The following is an 18748-nucleotide window of genomic DNA, read 5'->3' as shown; positions in this document are numbered from 1 at the left end:
GGCAATTTACAATTTAAATTACCCGACTTAAACTCAGATTGAACCTCCTCCTTCCTCTAATTTAATCAAGCTATTTGTGAATGCTTAAAACAATGAATAACTAGCAGTGTGGGTTTGTGAAAAATACTGTGTCAAACCAATGTGTGTTCCCTCCAGGGTGGTGTGGCAGGTGAAGAGGGGAGAGGTGGAACCCTCTCAAGAGTAGCTGCAAGTCACCAGCTCAATAATTTTTTTGAAAAGTGTTTTGTGAGCAAGTACAGTTATTCTGTATGCATGTCAGTTGTCCTTTTTGTTGGTTGGTAGCTAGCTGCCATAAGCATAGAGCAGGTTGAATTTCAATATAATGTTGTCTTTTCCTGATTATTATTCCTAATCAAGAACAGGCATTCTGTCCCGAACATTCATCCAATGGTTTGTGATTAAATCTTGACCCATGGAACTCTTTGATTTTGGTAAATTCCCTGAGTGGCAGAGAGTCCATGCATGGACAGCTTAACTTTAAAAAGAGAGTTGTCTAGGAATGAGCATCTATAAATGGCTGTAAAAAACATTAAATTGCCTGCAGTGTTTAGCTGAACTGCAGCAATGCTCAATTGTTGTTAAGGGACGGCATGTTTTTCTGCAAGTCCTCAGTAATAAATGAAAACTTGCTCCCCTTTTTACCTTTGTCTCTAGTAATTTTTTGATGAAGAGACTGTCCAAGCGAAGGTTGCCTTTGCTAATTTACTTGCAGCAAAACCAATCTCATCAGCTTGAATGTAAGAAGTACTGAGGAATGTGGATGCTGTTAAAGGACACAGCAAGGGAAGAGCGGGAATGTAGGAAAGGGCAGAGTGCCTGGGGTCAGAAAGGGTACAGTCCCTTCCAAGAAACAAAGCTTGCTGCATTCAGCATATGCATTTACATACATGTATATATACATACACACACATATTTTTTATCATATCTGGAAGCAACAATAAGACTTCTAATTTCAGTGGAACCCAGGGAGTGGAAGAGGAATCTGTGGCTACAGACAGTGGGGTGGTAGGCAGAGTTTTTAAAATAATGCATTAGAGCCAAGGAGGCACTGAAGGATACATGCTTGGCAGAATGGATCTTACATGGGACTGAGTGGTTACAGTGACTTCTTACAGTGAACAGTGCTCGTTTACCCTTCTCAGTCCAGTTTATTTCTCTGGACAGGTTGCTAATACACCACACCTCTTGATGTCTCAGAAGAGAAGCCAAAAAATCAGGCAGTGAGTGCAGAAAGGAATTGGGCTGCACAAGCAACCCCAACAAGATGCCGGGGCTCCCCGTGGCAAGGCTGTTGCTTTTGCTGCCTGCTCCTTCTATAGCCAAGGAGAGATCTCCTGCCACCGAGGGTTGTCAGCCTCCTGGCATCCACAAACTTTACATCCATATGAGAAGCTGTTTAATTAAGCAAACAGATAAGCTTCTGCAGCAAAAAGGCCCTATTTATTGAGCATTGTTTTGACTGGTACAAGCTTTTCAAGCAGGAAATGTTTCCAAGACACTTTCCTTATTTAGCACATGCTTGAAGCCTTGCATGGATCTGACTGTGCTTTCCAACAGGATTTCCCTTTTTTATCGACAGAATAACTTCCCAGCCAGCAGCCGCGAACGCCTGCAGGACCTGAAGTCTACAGTGGATTTGCTGACCAGCATCACTTTTTTCAGGATGAAGGTAGTGTTATGGGTGGGGATGGGAATGAGGTCTCTGCAGTTTTTGCCACAGGAGTTGGTTTCCCGTTTTCAAAACATTGTTTCATGTTGCTGTGCTTTAGACACTTAAGGAAAATGGAGATCATCTGCTGACCATGAAATAAGCATCCACGTTTTATCTTTACTTCACTTTTTGCATCATGAAAATGAAGATTGTTTTTTACCTGGGGTTCTTAATCCATAAATGTAGCACAAAATAATTTAAAAAAAAAAACAAGAGCAAAAAAGAAAATTGTCTGGTTTTAGGAAGATAATTTGCTTTTGTTAATGGCGTTGGGGAGCTTTTCCTAATAAAACTGTCTCCAATGTTTATCAGTCACTACCATCTCTTCACCATCTTTGATCTAGTAGATATTTTAAAGTTTATTTCTTGGAAGGTAGGATACTGAAATGGGATATTATCTCTCAGTAGAGATCCAGGAGAGTTGTTATGAATGCTAATGTGCTGGTTTGGTAGTTAAATTTATTGTTCTAGCAATGTGTAATGAGATTGTTTTTAATTATTGATTTTTGTTTCTAAACTTTTTGAAAATACTGATGTAGTTTAGCGCATATCAATTAGTAACTTTTATCTTATCAAAACAAAGAAAGTCTTTAATTTGAGCTATTTCTGGAAATTTTACTCTTAAGCCCTAGGGTAAATGACAGTTTGGAACTTTGTTTTGAAAATGTTAATTGAGATGATACATCTGTATTGGAAGTTTGCTTTATAGAAGCACTCTGATAATTTTAGAAGTAGGGGCAATATCAAAATTGTCTCAGGTTATAGTTTATTCGCAAGGCAATGCCTGCATATCTGTTCAGTCTAAAGTCACCGTGCAGAGTTTTTCTAAAACAACGTGACAGTGAAATAATGAAAAGAGCTGTTTTTGCAAGAGGAGAAGGCTTATCACTTGCCATGTCCCTAAGGATTCTGGTGTGCTTTAAAATTCAATAAAGCTTGTGATGATGTCCTTAAAGAAAGTTTTTGTATTTAAAGGCATGCGAGTGTTTGGACTTCAGTAGGACTTTCCAGATTGGGTGTAATGTGCTCCGCTGGTCTGTTGCACGTTCTTCCAGTGTTGGAAAAGATTTCTCTCTGGCTTCATAGCAAAATTCTATAAATTTAGTAGAAATTGTGTGTGCTTGGCTCAGATTACACACATATCGAGCCACGTGATTGATTTATTGTGAAGAATCTTCCTTGGCACTTCAAAATCTCTTTTATGCTCCAAATGATTCTGCGGGGACATAAGAATTGTCACTGCTGTTTTAGGCCTGGGGAGAGCAGCCCGCGCATGGTTTCAGGTCACTGATAGCGCAAGTTGCCGAAAGCGCATCCACCAGGTCCTGGGTAGTTCCCAAACCAGTGACTTGTTCTTTCCCTGTTCAATTTATGAGCAGTGCTTTGTTTGACTCTTTTTATTGTCTCCTTGCCAGGTCCAAGAGCTGCAGAGTCCACCCCGAGCCAGCCAGGTAGTGAAGGACTGTGTAAAAGCTTGCCTCAACTCCACCTATGAGTACATTTTCAACAACTGTCATGAGCTGTACAGTCGCGAGTACCAGACAGATCCTGTAAGTAGCTGATAAGCAGGCAGAAATCTAAGTTTCTGATTTTCTTAAGATAGTAACAAGAATACTGGTTGATAGAAAAAGCCAACACAAACAGAATTATGTGACTTGTTATCTTCTGAATGCACAAAACTTGTAATCAATTAATGAGCGCTAATTAGTAAGTGGAGGATGATAATTGTTTCACATTAACTAATTACAATTTGTTTTGCCGGCCTCAGCTATTTTATTTTCAGTTATTTGTGAAGGGAAGGTTTGATGCAGCTTTGAGTGAGCAAAAGCCAGTTAGAGCAAATGTAGACTGATCAAGAAAACTGTCTTTAGCATAGATAAACCTCAAGCAGTGAAATTTTATCTTGTTTTTTAGCAGCCAGTGTCCTGCACTGGGCTTATAAGGTACCTCTAGGCACAAGCTGTTTTCAAATCCATGAAAGCTCTGCTGGCCGTTCTGTAGTAATGCATGAACAATGTGTCAACGTGGATATAGTCATCAACCTAGGTGCCTAAAAAGCAAGTATTTGGAACAAGTTTAGAGCAAATGTTGTCTCAGCAGGTCTCCTGGAGCCTGACCTGCTCTTGACATGGTAAATGACAAAACAGAGATTATTTGGGTTTGAGGCCACTGGTAAACAACATGGTTTGGCATGTTGGCATGTTACTGTGTTTTGCATTAGATCGCGCAAGCTGCCAGCAAACATTAATAATTGTAAGCTCTTCAGAAGAAGGGGTCCACAGATAGTTAGTGCTTGGAGTTAGTATGGTGATCTACATTTGCCAGATTTTTCTTTCCCCATTAAATTTACACTGGTTTTCTAATGGCTTGCTTCCCAGAACAAAAATCAGGACCTTCCTCCTGAGGAACAGGGCCCCAGCATCAGGAACCTGGATTTCTGGCCCAAGCTCATCACTTTGATAGTTTCCATCATAGAAGAAGACAAGAATTCTTACACCCCAGTTCTGAATCAGTAAGAATCTTCCATGTCCTCTGTGGCTAATTCTAGTCTCTGTGTGTTCTGCTTTATTTGTTCAACTGCTTTCTATCTCTTCTGTCACTTGTGTATTTATAGAAGTACTTATCTTGTCTGTCTGTCTTTCTGTCTTATCTGTCTCTGTCTATATAAATAACTCTTTTTGATTGGGATGGAAGAGTTTCAAAAGGTTCAGTTACGATGGCGTTCGAGCACAAACACCCTGATTATTACAATCCTGAACTCAGGGAGGCACCTGAAAAAGGGGTGAGAGTTCTTTTGGTTTTTTCTGATGTTGAGCAGTTCTGAGATGCATATTGATGCACACAGTGGTGCCATGGTGACGACACCTTATGCTGTGATTTAGGAACATGGTGTCAGTGCAGCACTAGGAGATTGCGTTGGGTGGGTTTGGCACAGCATTGGACAGGAACCTGGGTACTCCTCCAACAGTGCCACAGGGCAGGAGAGAGAGTGATGTCTGATAAGTTATTATGCACAAAGATCTGGATTATGCCCTAGTGATCATTGATGTAACATGGCGGGGACACTAGATTAGTGTTTACCTGTCAGCCTAATAACCCTAGAAAGAAAAGAAAAAGGAAAAAGAAAATTGCCAAAAAAAGGGGGAAAAGGTGCAAAGTCATCGAGATCATATTCCTAGAATTGTTGTATGCGTCTCTTCTAGGAGAGACGTCCAGGGCCTGGCTTTTTGGCTTAAAACCAGTCTCAAAAGCAGTGTTGTTTTCAGGTTATTTAGTCTATGCCACCGAGATGAGTCCATGATCTCCAGTTTCCACCTGATCATTTATCTAGGCTGAAGGAAGTGTCTAAATTAGCTCAGAGCTGAATAAAGAAGAGCCCTTTGGTCTGATACATGCCAAAGCCTTTCCCAAATGTCCCCTCAGGTTTCCTCAGGAGCTTGCTGTTGGGAAGATTAGTGCGGAGGTGATGTGGAGTCTTTTTGCCCAGGATATGAAATATGCCATGGAAGGTAAGAGAATTCCTCACTGCTGCCAGCTGACTTGTTGCTGATCTCTTGTTCTTCATCCGTTTGGTATAAATGAGGCTTAAGCACATTGGTAGCATCACTATTTGGAGCACGCATTTCAAGTGGTTTGTTTGTGGACTGCTGCATTGTCAGTGAGAATCAAGGCTGAGATCTGCATGAGCTCTAGACCTGTGTGTCAGGCTGTGTTGCAAGCTATTTATTGTCATGCCAGCTGGTTTGGAATCAGATGTTCACTTTGGCCTGAGGATAACTATCAGCAGCAGCTTCATTCTGCAATGTACACTGGTGGAAAGGACTGGAGAAGTAGGTGAACTCTGGGTTGTGCCAAGGCTATAGTTTCCTGCATGATACAGCACAGTCTAAGCCATTGGCAGAAATGCTGTTAGAACAAATCCTGCCGCAGACATCTTCATTTCAAATTAATATTTGCGGAATTCCATCAGATTCCTAGTAAAGCAGAAATTTTACTGTTTCTGAAAATGAGTTAGGCGTGCAGAGCCCAGCAAACTCCCAGAAAGGAATTCTGCTACTTGTAGTACTCTTCTGATGGTTGATTACCATTTCTGAACTTGGATTTAGTTCTGTAAATTCATTTGCACAATGTAATCATCTTCTACCAAGGTTCAGAGAGCATCCAGCTCCTACTGGCTCTGCAGCTGAGGTAGCAGTTGTTCTCCCAGTATTTTGCAAGGTCAGGCTTTATGATCATCTGTAAGGTGATACTGTGATAAAACCGAAGTGCCAGTGCTGCCTATGGTGTGGCAGCTGTATTCATATTCCAAAATCAAGTCAAGTTACTGCTTTTGGTCACTCAGAAAATTATGCTCAATGCATTTGCCCCAGTTCAATCTAAGCTCACTTATAAGACTGACAGCCTGTTAGACTCTTCAGGAAAAAACCTGCTGCCAGTAACAGAGTTTCTTGCATTTTGTTCCTCGGGACCAGTCTGTGGGGTTGCTCTGTAAGTGAAGAAGATTGATTCCGTCTATGTCTTAGTCTCTGTCAACGCAACAGGGGAAGAAACTGTGCTGGGAGACACACACCCTTTGCCTGCTCTAGGCTTGAATTCAGCAGGCTTCAGGTCTGGATGAAATGTTCTCACTTCTGTGTTAGGAACTCGTTATATACTCTTGTACCCCACAGTGCCTTTGTCTTGTGAGGTCCCGTTGATGTAAGAACAGACACTGGGAAGAAGGACCAAGACCTACTAACTATGCTGAAGAGTCTCTTTTATAGTGACTGTTGCTACTTGCTCATGTGTTAGAGATAAGGCAACTGTGATAACTTAATGTTGACTTTCCCTATAAACTGTTTTCTTCTGCAAACCATTTTGGCTTCCCTTTCCATTTTGTCCTTGTTTACCCCTGTGTGCTCACCTCAGGAATTTATAATCCAGTTTGCTCTTGTACGTGTTGAAAGTGCCTCCTTTATCAGCAGCCATGAGAACTGGAACACTACAAATATAGTCGCTGACTTTCCTAGGATTACCTTTCCCTGTTGCATCCAAAATGCAGCTGCAGCTGATTGTGTGTGTGAATTTGACTGTCAATTCGACTGATTTTTTTTTTTTTTTCTCTTGTAAATGGCTGTATTTACCAGTGCCCGGGTTAAGTCTGCCTCCCAGGTTTTCTCTGTTCACATCTCATAGCATGTCCCCTTTGACTGTGTCCCCACTGGAGAATCTGAGCTTAGTTTAGCTTTTTCTGACATCCTTCTGGTCACTTGTGAGCTTCTTAAGACAAGGATTGGCATAATGTTTCCACCTGTGAGTTCATCAGTGCATAGCAAATACTTGCTGAAAGAGCATCCCTCTTCAAAATATTTCTTAGTGAGAAAAGTTGACACAAAGGCAGCTGATGGAAAGGGAAGGATTTGCATTTTGAATGAAAGCTGAAAAACTGCGTGGTACGTGTATCTGTACTCTAGCTGTACAAGTCCTGCAGGAGGATTGAACAATGATAGAGTCTGTGTTGGTGTGTGCCTCTTCCAAATATGTATTCAAGAAATCCTCAAGGTGCAGAATTCTATTTGAGGCAAGAGTGATTCCTCACTGCTTTACTTTCCAGAAACTTATGAAAATAACCTAAAGAACAAGCTCTACAATAATTCTATTACAGCCTCACTGAATGTATTTTAAATACAGATTATTGAATTATCTCCCTACTTTTTTCTTTTAAATGAGGGGAAAAAAAGGATTAAAGGAAACAGATTAAGTGATGTGAGGGATGACGATTAGATTTGCTGTCCTTGGCTCTTGGTTCTGTCATTTCTCAGTTTGAGTTGCTAATTTTTCTACCAGTTTAACCAAGAGTTTCATATTCCTCTCTTTGTCAGTTTGTGGAGTAATTCCTAGGTACGTCTGGTGTGCTCCAAGATCCGTATGCATCAGGAGCTCTCTGCAACAAGAGCTAATCTGTTTTGTGGAGATATGTGCACATGAACCCAGAGTATAGCACTTGCTTCTAACTTTGTTCATGGTGTTTTCCCTTATTTTCTGTTCCTAAGTTCTGGATAACATGAGCTCACTCACCTCACCAAGTGGTAAGTTCATGCTCCTTGGTAGAGTTTATAGTTGTGACTAGGCAAAGACTTTCATCTGTTACCCTTAGTTTTAGCACTTCGGATGTAGCTGCTAATATTAGCTTTAGTGTACTGTAGTTTTATGGCAGTGATGGAGCTAATCTGCAAAGAAGACTTGGAAGACCATCCTGCAGAAATGGAGGGTATGTACTGTAAGGAGACTCCTGTTCTGAGTAGGCACTCCAGTTGTGTTTTGATGGTAGGCTGAGCAGTTCTGGGCAATAGCCCCTTTGCTGTATCTGAGCCATTAAGATGTAGATAATGTCTGATGAAGAATAATTGCTGAGGTTGGACGTCCAGGTCATGTTCTGTTCCAGCTCTGTTCCTTCCCTACTGGCTGGGGTGACGCTTGAGGATCTCTGGCGCTTTCACTCTGCAGTGGTAGTAAATTTTCTTCTAGCTTAAAGGCCATGCAGTGGCTTTGGTGTAGAAAGAGTCTGGTCCTGGCTGTGTGAAACTGCTCCCTCCTCCTTCCAGCCTGATTCTTCTGCATTGCTGTCCAATATGCAGTGTGGAAGAGAGCTAGGAGGCTCAGGTGGGAGGGAGAGGGCTTCTCTGAGCTGGAAAGCAGTGCGTGGCTGTGTGAGTTGTCTTCCTTTTTCCCCACAAGTGGCAGCTAACCATGCCTCTCCCAGCTGGAGCTTATCCTAATGTGCACAATGCAGCCTGTGCAGGGCAATGTATAAATGCTAATTTGTACCTAGGATATAGTGTGTAGGGGCTTCAGAACCAAAAGTCTTGCTAGCCTGTGGATGCTGCAGCGTGTGTCCTTTGGGCCCCTTCTGAAGAGTCAAATTGCTAATGTGTAAAATGTTCAGGCCATAAAAATTGAACTCCTATTTTCTATTTAAAGTACATTCAGCAGCTGGTAGCAATAGTCATGGCAGCAGTGTGTTTGACTGCTGGAAGGCAAGTGTGCTGCAGACCTATCTTGTGTTTTTATCTGCCCGAAGGAAACTCCAGGATCTACCCTGCTTGTTTTGTTTTCTCCATCCCCAAAGCAGTGACAGCTCAGGGCACAGTGAACAGCAGACCTGGCTCTTCCCTCCTGGCTGGTGAAGGCAGTACAGGGCAAGGCATTGAGAAGTGTCCCATGATCCCCATCAACCCAAGAGTAAAACAGATTGGATAGACATGTCGTGTGGCCCAGACTTGGCTGGCAAGAGCATGCTGCCCTGGAGTCACTGTAGCGTAGAGGAAGATTTTTCCAAGTCACACAGTTAGCTCCACCTCTGGGATGCTGACCGGTGCTCAGCAGCTGGATAGACTCCTTGTGAGCCCACTGGTAACTGGAGTTACCTGTTCTCTTGCTGTCTGCTGTGAAAACTCCGTGACCCAGAAAGCACAAACACCCCAAGCAAAGAGGGCTTCTGCTCTTCCTTTACTAGGAAGACATTAAAAAACAGTAATAGAAGATCAATGTCATCTTTGACAGCAACATTTCATCTTATTTTGGACACATTAGGAGAGTTGCAAATTGGAAGCATCTCTGACAGGAAGAGAGAATGAGTAGACTTGGCGGGCATGATTGAAATAAATCATTCTGCCACATTCTCACTTCTAATAAGGGGAAGGGGGATCAGATGCACACACAGATGCCAGCTGTCTAAAGTGTTAACACTTCAACTGCCACAGTATCTATTAGTGTTTCTTTGCAGAAATTTGGCATTATTTGCTAGAAATTAACCCATGGGAAGTAGGCTGAGAATAAAGAAAAAAAAGTCTATGGATTAAGGATGTGATGGAAGTCCTGTTCTCTGCCTGAAAAATAGGACTGAACATGACACTAGAAAGTGTGCTGCTAGGAAGCAGTTCCCTATTAATGCCTTAATAATATGGCCTCGGTGACCCTAAAAGCTCTTCTCTGGAGGAGACAGTTTGCAGATGAAATCTGCTGAGGAAATGTGAGAGACTTACAGAATATTGCGGTCTTTTCAGGATAAAACACAGCAGTTGCTGCAAAATATCTATGCACTTTTCTGCTGTAGCTGCTGCTAAGCTCTTTAAAAGCCAGCAGGTTATAAAGCAGAACAGAAATGTGCTAAGACTGATGGCTCCCATGCTCTTCACTTTATTTTTTCTAAAATGGGTTTTCAAAGTATACCTCTGGCTGGTGTGTTTTCGTGTCACTCTTAACCATTTCCCTTTACAAAGAAAGCAGCTGATCAAAACCATGCAGGGCCCATTGAAGGGGGGGAAGGCAGGTGGTATGAGCTGTTGGGGATGAGGGGGTTTGGGGGCTTTGTTGGCTTTCTTTGTCCTCCATCATGTTTGAGCTGATATAGTTCACCTCTGTCTTTTCTCTGTTACAAGCCCCACCTTTCTTTCGCATACGTAAAGTTCTCTTTTATGGTGGTAAGACCTCTCCTTCTTTCTTTTACCTTCCTGTAGCTTTATCCCCTTGGTGTCAAGCCTCTCCTTTACTGCTTAGATGGCTGGATAGTCTAGTAGCAGTCCTTGGGCTTCGGCTTCTGTGGCTGCTTTGTGTGTTCATCTTCTGCAACTTAGTAGTGTTTTAAATGTCCTAAAAAAATAAGAAAGTGCTTGAATCACTTGTTTTTAGTACGCTGCTTAATTTTGAGGAAATAAATCTGATTTGAGTCCTTATTACCTCCAAGTCAGACCATCCCTCTGCAGGAACAGCACTTTCCCCATGCGGGCACAGCGCCTGGGTGGCAGTGCTTATCAAAGTTAATGAAGTTATAATTGTCCATTGATTTCCTCACTCACAAGGAGCTAAGCAGGCACTGTTATTGCTGTGTTGGTTTTCAGTTTTAGATCTGTGGAGAGAGCTTTGTGTTTTCTTCTGTAGTTGTTCTTGAGGGAGGTCAGCAGTTCAGACACTGAGTATACTCATACTTCCTTAGTGCTCAAGAAAGATATTAGATTTATTACTGTAAAACAGGAATGGACTTTCCTTGGGTCCAATATAAGCAAATTCACTGTGGAGAGTAATGGATCATAGTACATGTGAAATAGTAGCACATGTAAAGTAATTTGTCCATTGAATCATCACCCTTGAGGACACCCCATCATCACTGTGTCTCTCAGATTTTAGGCATTTTAATTTATTTAAAGCAAAGGTTGAGTTTCTTTTTTCTTTTTTCTTTGTTTTTTTTGAGATTGCTTCTGTGCTGATCTGCTGCATGTGAATTAGACGGAAATCTGTATTACACTGTTACAGAGTTTTGCAGGCAATTCACTGGAGTGTTCCACTGCTTAGGATTTGACAAGGATTATGGAATAATTATGCATGAAAAGTTCTTTGGTTTTTGTGGTTTCAGTTGGATAATTTATAATTTATTTAGTCTTTCTTCTTGTGCATCTTGTTGAAGCTTCAAGAGAGATGTGGAAGTTTCCTAATGTTTTGAAATAGTTGGAAGAATTCACATTTACATGAAAATGACGATATTGTAAGATAAGCTTGTCTGTCAGGTAACTGATTAGGAAGCTGGGGCCATTTTACATTATTAAGACATATCTTCTGCTGATGAGTGTCTATAGCATGTATTGCTGACATGCACATATATCTACCCAGTCACTGGACACTTGTACCAAAGTCCTAGATTAAAGCCATTCAAAGTTAAGAGAAGGACTTCCACTTTTTAACATAGTTGGATCCTGTCTACACGTCAGCAGTGATGCCCTTGGAAAGTTACATCACTAATGAGGTAACCACATAAAATGTAGGGAGACAAGCGTGAAGTCACATTTTGGGGAAAAAAAAAAACTAAGCCAAAGTCATGTATGTTTTAATCTTATATCTCACACTGTAGTCATGGAATAGCGGCTTGCTGCGGTGCTAGAGTGAACAAAGAAGCCTGGCACAAAGTGTATTTGTGCTGTTGAAGCTTGGCAGAAGAAAGAGATGGATATGGACAGGCAGCGCTAGGGAGCGGTGGTGTAGAATTGGTCAGATGGTAATTCAGGATTGCAGTGCAGGCAAAAGCCAGCTGCTGGGTCTTCTTAGCATCATGAAAAAGGAATTAATTTTATTCCTTTCAAGGAGGATTTTGAAGAAAAGCAGTGGAGTAGAAGGAGCTACCTGTGTAAGCACATGAGGGGTGGCTTGGGAGAAAGCATTGAGATGCTTTTGGGAGAACTTAACAAGTAGTTTAAAAACAAGGATTGTGGGCTGATAAGAGGTGGGAGTCAGCTCCTGAAAGATGCTAGTGTGGACGTAGGCTGTGAAGGGCCTTGAGAGCCAAGACATGGAGCATACACTTCTCATGAGAGAGAAAGGGGAACAGTGGTCTGGGAAGGTGATCTCTGGAGAAACATAGCTCTGAGTGTGGCAAGTGCTTTAGCAGCATAGGTGTGTAGGAAGGGTTGCATTGTGGAGGTATGTGCATTATACAGGGAGGAACTGCGTTGTCCTGACTTAGCCTGGGTACAAAACCATAACGAAACCTGGCAGGAGGAAGAGGCTCAGCAGCAGGTCCAGATCCATGGGTCGCTTCAGCAGACTGTGCTCAGGAAGGCAATACAAATAAGAAAACTGATGCTTTCTGAAAGAGAAGTGTCATGAATTTCTCCAAACTGGGGATCAAGGAAGGCTCCAGATCCTGTGTAGCTCGTTTGAATTTGCTTGTGACTCACACTGTCAAACTCTGAAGAACTTGATGCCTTCTACTCTTACCTCTTAGGGGATGTAGTGTAACATGATGGTATTGCCTTTGTTTATATCAAAGAATGAACAAGTTTGCTCTCTTTGATTTGTTCCCTGCAAAGATGAAATCTGGACTGCTGTATGTTAAATGGAAAGCTCATAAGAAGTTGCTCTATTTTTATTGCTTTGACAACCAAGAAGTCTTTAACAAATGGTAGTATTAATTGGTGCTACAGAAATAAACTCCAGAGCCCCAACAGTCAACCACCAAGAACCCCTGCCTGCTGCCAAAATCCTGTTGTGAAGATTTTGTGGCTTTATAGGTGCTTCATCCTCAAAACTGTTGCATACTGTGGACATGCTTTATAAGATCATTCTGTGCCTGATGTAGTGATAATGGTAAATTCAGACCTAACTGCTTTTTTTTCCCTTCCTTACAGAGCATGAGAAACACAGACTGTGTAAAAGTGCGGACTATATGAATTTACACTTCAAAGTGAAGTGGCTGTACAATGAATATGTTCGTGATCTGCCTGCCTTCAAGGGAAAAGTGCCTGAATATCCAGCGTGAGTGTGTTATGTCTTCTGTAGTAAATCCCCACAATCCATCTCTTTGTGTTCCCTTGAGGGTACCTTGATGATACACCTTTTCTTCACTCCTGATTTTCTGTGTTTCTGTGCATGTTTGTCCCCTCTGGTGTTCTGTGACATTGTCCCTGACACAATTCAATCCCTTATTGTACAGTATCTCTCAAGATCTCAAAAGCTTTAGCAATGGCATGGCCAGTTGAGAAGCCACTTTGTGCCCGCAGTGGGGGCTTTAGTCAGTTCTTGAACAGCAGGCTTCTGGGTGTGTGCTTACATTCTTGTGTTAATAGATACATCTTTATCTGTATGTGTGTCTGTATGTATGTGTGTGTGTGCATGTCATATGTATACACACACAGCAGGATTTGTAAGTAAAGATAATGTTTTCTCTTTTTTTTGGTAAGATCAGGTCATTTAGTTGGAAGCATCAGATAAGGTATCGCTCTTTAAGCTCTAAGCAATTGTTTGCAACTTTTATTTAACTTAAATAAGCAGCAGTAGATTTCAGACCTGAGGAAGGTTTATGAGCCCAAAAGTTTGTCTGAGCAACCTGGAGAGGATACTGTAGCTACAGTCCCACATTTGGCCTAGGGCAAAAGCAGGTGTGTTATTTCTGACCAGTGTTTAACTGGTTTTCAGAGGCTTGCAGTGATGGTTGCTCCACATATCCTTCAAGCAGCTTTTTTCCTTGTGCTTCACGGTTACCCCTCCATTGCGTTTTGGGGGTTTAACACACTCCTGTTTTCCCTCCTCCAAATTATTCTTTGCTTTGAGCTTGTTATATCTTGTACTACCATCCTGCGCATGGAGAACAAATTGTTCCTGTTTTACAAGAGTAAAATGCCTTTCTCATGTCCCTTCCCAGTCTTTACTGGTTCCCATTTGTTCCCAGCTTTCCTTTTAAGTGAAGTTTGTTCACCCTTCTCCAGCTGGTCTGACTGGACATGCAACAACCAGATTTTAATATTGATGTTTCATCTAGACCTTGCCTTCCATTCCCTTGCAAGCAGTGCTGCTGCTTTTTTTCCCATTTCTTCCTTCAGTGGTATTGTTGACCAGTGATGCTTCCAGTGGGCCACAGGCCAGCCCTCAGCTATCCTCCACAGAGTGTCCTACCTAGCTGTTCTTCCCACCCTGCATGTGGCTGTTGACTGCTGTCTAAATGCAGCACTTCGCACTTGCCCCTCTTGAAAAAACCATCTTGCTTGGACTGTGTTTCCAGCTTGGCATTTTGATTTCTCTTCCCATCCTGTCGTGCGCTCAGTCCCTCAAGCCTGGTGCTGGCTGCATACTAATAAGACTTGAGGCAGTTGGCATAATTGCTCAGCTTGGGCTGTGGGCCTTGCTTAACAAATCAGGTCAGTGAGAGGCATTAGCTCAGTGAATAGGGTGCTGGAGTGACAGTCTCAGAAGCCCTGTTCTCTTTGCTGTGCCTCTGAGTCAGTGCAGTCTCAGGCAAGCCATCAGATATTCTTAATCTCTCTTTTTCTCCTGTGTAATCAGGATAATGATGCTTGGTTTTGTTCTGCAGTCTTTTGCAGACTGTTCTGCTCTGCTGGCTTTTGTGGTAGAGCTTCAGTGCTCATGTACATTCGCAGCTGCTGGCCTCGTTGCTTCACTCTTGAATTTTAGTACAATAGCCGCATTGTCAGACACAGGTGATGTTTATTTCAACCATAACCTTCACCTGTCACGAAATATCCCCTTGGTATCAATTACAGCAATGTGCTCGTGTGCTTTGATTTGCTTCATCACAAGTATTTTTAGTCTTGAAGCTTCCTTAAACAAAGGGAGTCCATGCATCAGGTTTGCACATCAGTAAACTCTTTAGATGAAACTAAATTGCTGTTGTCCAGAAAACGGCTGAGTTGTCTGCCTACTCAACAGATCAGAGGCTATCCACAAACTTGCTTTTCATGTTGACACTATGAGAAACCGTGCTTCTGATTAGCCTTGAGATATGCTTGAATAAAGTGAAGGCTCCAAAAAAAAGAAGCTGGAGTTTTTATACTCCCCTTATTTTCTAAAATTCATCAGCAGTTTCTGAAACTGAAGGAGCAACATAGCTACTATCTTCAAAACTTCCTCTCTTCACGTTTTAGCTGCTGGCTAAAAGCTGTGAAGTGTCAGTTTCCGAAAAAATCTAGCTTCTTAAATGTGTAAATAAGTGTTCTATATTTTGTTTTAATACCGATGTTAGCATGCAGCTAGTATTGTAGCTGTACTAGAGACTACCTCCTCTCTGGTGGGGGAAGGCATTCTTTCCTTTGAAATCCTGTCTTATTCTTCTGGCTCACTTCATTAAACATAGCACTTACTCTTTGAAACCCTGCCTGCCTTTTTGCCTCTGCACTTGCCAAGGCCCACAGGATGTTCATTGCGTACCTGCATGCATCAGCACACCAAACCAACAAATTAATTCACCTGTGAAGTCTGAGATCACAGGAGCCAGGCTCATGGCCAAGCTGAAATTGCAGCCTTTTGTGTCACGTTATTGTTGTGTAACCAACAGAGGTAAACTTTCATTTAGTCACAAAGCGTTGCTCCCTTCCCCAGCAGGTAGGACTGAGGCATATTCTGTGCAAACCTCGTTTGGAGAGGTTGGCTGTACCATCTCAAGTCAAGCTGTGCTGACCCCTGCAAGCTCAGAATGCCTCTGAAGCAGCACCGTGAGCCTCTGCCTTGTGTGCTGGTGCATGAGTCATTACAGCATTTGCTTCTAGATCGATAATTGAAGCAGATGAGGAAGAAGATATTTGCCATATAAGAACATTTTGAAGCTATTTCTGCATGAAATCAGATTATTTTTATTAGTTTCTGTGCTAGTTTTGGACAGCCTTTCGGATATGTTGTCTTCGTAGTCTTCACTTGCTCAGCAGCCCAAGACCTGATAGCAAAACACGGTAAGGGGTATTTGGCCTAAGATAACTCTAGGTTTGTGTTACAGCTCAAAGCACATTTTGGTCCTGGATGTGCCCAGGGACTGGAAGTATTTACAGATGATTTATAACTCTTGTGTTTTCCTGCCAGCCAATAAAGGACAAAGTCAAGGCTGCCTTTGCAAATGTAGTCGCAGAATTTCCTGACCTGACCCAAGTTACTTACTTTGCACTTAAACATTCATATTAAACCTTTTTATGGAGGTGATGCCTTTTTTTGTAATGGGAGGGGGAGCAAACGGACCATCACCACCAGCCACTCAGCAGTACCTTTTTCCTTGCTGCCTTTTTTTTAGACAATTTGGTAAGACCATAAGACACCTACGCACTTGATTTTCTATATCAACATATGGTAGCCATAAAAATGGGCAATGACCATTCTCAACAGTGAATGGCGCTAACAACTAATCCTCCCTGTACATGGACCTGTGACATGTGAAGTAGTCAGCTGCTTGCAGCCTGGGAACTGTGAAGCAGGTAGAAGATATGTAGTTGCTTCCTTGTGAACCGAGTTCTTTCTCTTCTAAGGATTGAGCTGTTGCTTTGAAACGTGCCACTGTAGTTTAAAACAAAATGTTGAAAGCTTGAGAAACTTGCAGCAGACTCCAAAATATGCTGACTTTTAGGAGCCTGAAGTGCCATTCAAAACGATTTTTTCCAGAATGCAGGAAGTCTGTATGTCTGTGTCAGTGTTCCACTGTTGCTGTCTATATTAAATAGGGCTGCATAGACAGGTTGCTGTTGGCATTTAACACTGTGTCAGTTACAATTTCCAATGTTGGCATTGATGTGCTTTATATTTCAAAGTGTAGAGAGTATTTAAGGCTATCTAGTATGCTCTGTCTGTGAATTTGCTCTTGATCTCCCTCTCATGTCTGGCACATGCTTTCATGTTCTTTGCAAACTCAGCCCATAATTAGCACAATCTCTATGAACACAGCTGCCTGTTTAGAGGAGGCTGTACTCTGTGAAGCTCATATAATAATCTTTCGTATGGACTGAAATCACACGTGGGCACTTTTTTCCCTTATTTGTGATTGCTGTTTAGTAATATTTGAAATTAAGATTTGCTTCAGCTGCAGTGTGTTGGCAGTTGCACACAACAAATCCTCGACAGACATTTACATAAAGCTGCAAGTGCTCTGTTGTTGCTCAAACACAGACAACCCACTGCCGTTGTACAATGTGAATATGTCCCACGGGGGGATGACCAGCTGTAGGATCCCATCACTGAAACTGCTTCTCACCTTACCTATTTGGCCAAGGTGGGGTTGTGTAGAAGCCTTTTGTTCAGTGCAGGAGGTAGCTCCAGGCACCACCTCGTGTAAGGCATGTCCCTGAGATAGAGCAGTGGCTGCTTCAGCAGCTTCTTAGATTCTGCTCTGCCATTTCACTTGTCCTCCTAAGCAGGGAGAAGGAACAGAGACAAACTTGGCTGTCCTGCTTCTAGGACATGCCTGTTTTGCGGTCTTGATCATGCACAAAGGCTGTTGGTCCAGCACTTAACGTGAACTAAGTGTGTTCTTCTTTAAAAGCAAACAATAAAGAGCTGCTTACAGGGCTGGCCAGCTTCCTGCAGGCCCAAGCTGATGTGCTGTGCTGTCACCAAAAGTTTCTCAAGCATCTTCACAGTGAGATCAGCAGCCCACAGAAGTGGGAGGGTGTTCTAGAGAAGGCTTGGGGAAGGGGAGAGCAGGATTAAAGTGGAGAAAACTTCTAGCCTTGATTCTTCCTCCTGGAACTCCAGAAATATGTCTGTATCTGCAGATAAAGTGGCTGAAGGACCCTGGAAAACAGGCACTTCTTTTCCTCCCTTTATACTCATTTCCAGCTCTCACATGAAAGATGGTAAACCCAAATGGGCAGCAGACAGTGTGCTGTCTCTCTTGGCATGCAGAGGTTGTGGGTTTGGATGTGGAGGTCTCCCTTGTCCTGTCTGGCACGTGGGTGAAAGGGGAAGAAAGGACAAAGTGCTCTGAGATGATAAAAAGTTAAATGTGGTGCTCAAGGGGGAAAAAAGGGGAAGGTGCCAAGGAAGAGGGAAGACGGGGGAGAAGGACAAAACCAGCTGAGGACCAACAGTCTGCAGTTGCTGTCGACTAGTCTGTGTTCTGCTAGTCCAGCCCAAGTGACAGTGCAGGCCCTGCTCTCTGGCAGTTGTGTACAGTTAGGAGTGTCTCTGGGAACTTCAGCGGCACATGCAGATAACAGCCTTCAGACATCTAACAGCTTTCACGAGGCTTGTTGAAACAGCAGCACTGAGTCTGATTGGTGTGCTCTGTTTCTTGCTGTAACTTGCTGTCTTTCCTGTCCCTCCTGCAGGTGGTTTGAGCAGTTTGTAATGCAGTGGCTGGATGAAAATGAAGATGTTTCCTTAGAATTCCTGCATGGCGCTCTGGAGAGAGATAAAAAAGATGGGGTATGTAGGTTATTCTGAGTGGAGGACTTGGCGCTACATCCTTCAGTGCCCAGAACCAAATAACACTGTAAATTCAGCTGTTACACAAATGAAGGATGCAGCCCTTTTGGTGTACTAAACAACTGGGAAACTTGTTTGTTTTAGGTCTTTTCCCTACAGGTCACAGAGAGCTCTTTAACAGCAAGGTGTATATCATTCATTTTATGTCAGTTCTACTGCTGTTAATCTGTCAGCTGGTGGCTTGGTGCTCTCTCATCTCTCTGTGTTTGTGAGAGGTAATTGACATATAAGGCACTTTGCATGTACTTAGTTAGGCAGTGAGAATGTGACCTTAATCCACTGACAGAGCATTCT

The 18748-nt window shown here is 42.5% G+C and overlaps 1 protein-coding gene across 3 annotated transcripts in view; it reads left to right on the top strand.

The window, feature by feature from the left end:
- The window catches only part of UNC13B (unc-13 homolog B), a 195971-nt gene that overhangs the window by 140286 nt on the left and 36937 nt on the right, over window positions 1–18748 (top strand). For 2 of the 3 annotated variants that reach the window (XM_086479681.1, XM_086479679.1), the window contains 6 exons: window positions 1601–1690; window positions 3148–3282; window positions 4111–4244; window positions 5156–5241; window positions 12889–13015; window positions 18298–18394. In XM_086479681.1, coding sequence (XP_086335807.1) covers window positions 1601–1690; window positions 3148–3282; window positions 4111–4244; window positions 5156–5241; window positions 12889–13015; window positions 18298–18394 — 669 coding nt within the window. The remainder of the gene's footprint in view (window positions 1–1600; window positions 1691–3147; window positions 3283–4110; window positions 4245–5155; window positions 5242–12888; window positions 13016–18297; window positions 18395–18748) is intronic. The other variant, XM_086479680.1, reaches the window with a different exon arrangement.

This window comes from Leptosomus discolor, chromosome Z (genome assembly GCF_034619465.1).
Source record: "Leptosomus discolor isolate bLepDis1 chromosome Z, bLepDis1.hap2, whole genome shotgun sequence".
Lineage (NCBI taxonomy): Eukaryota > Metazoa > Chordata > Aves > Leptosomiformes > Leptosomidae > Leptosomus > Leptosomus discolor.
Note: the sequence above shows the minus strand (reverse complement) of the source record. Positions and strands in the feature narration are given on the sequence as shown.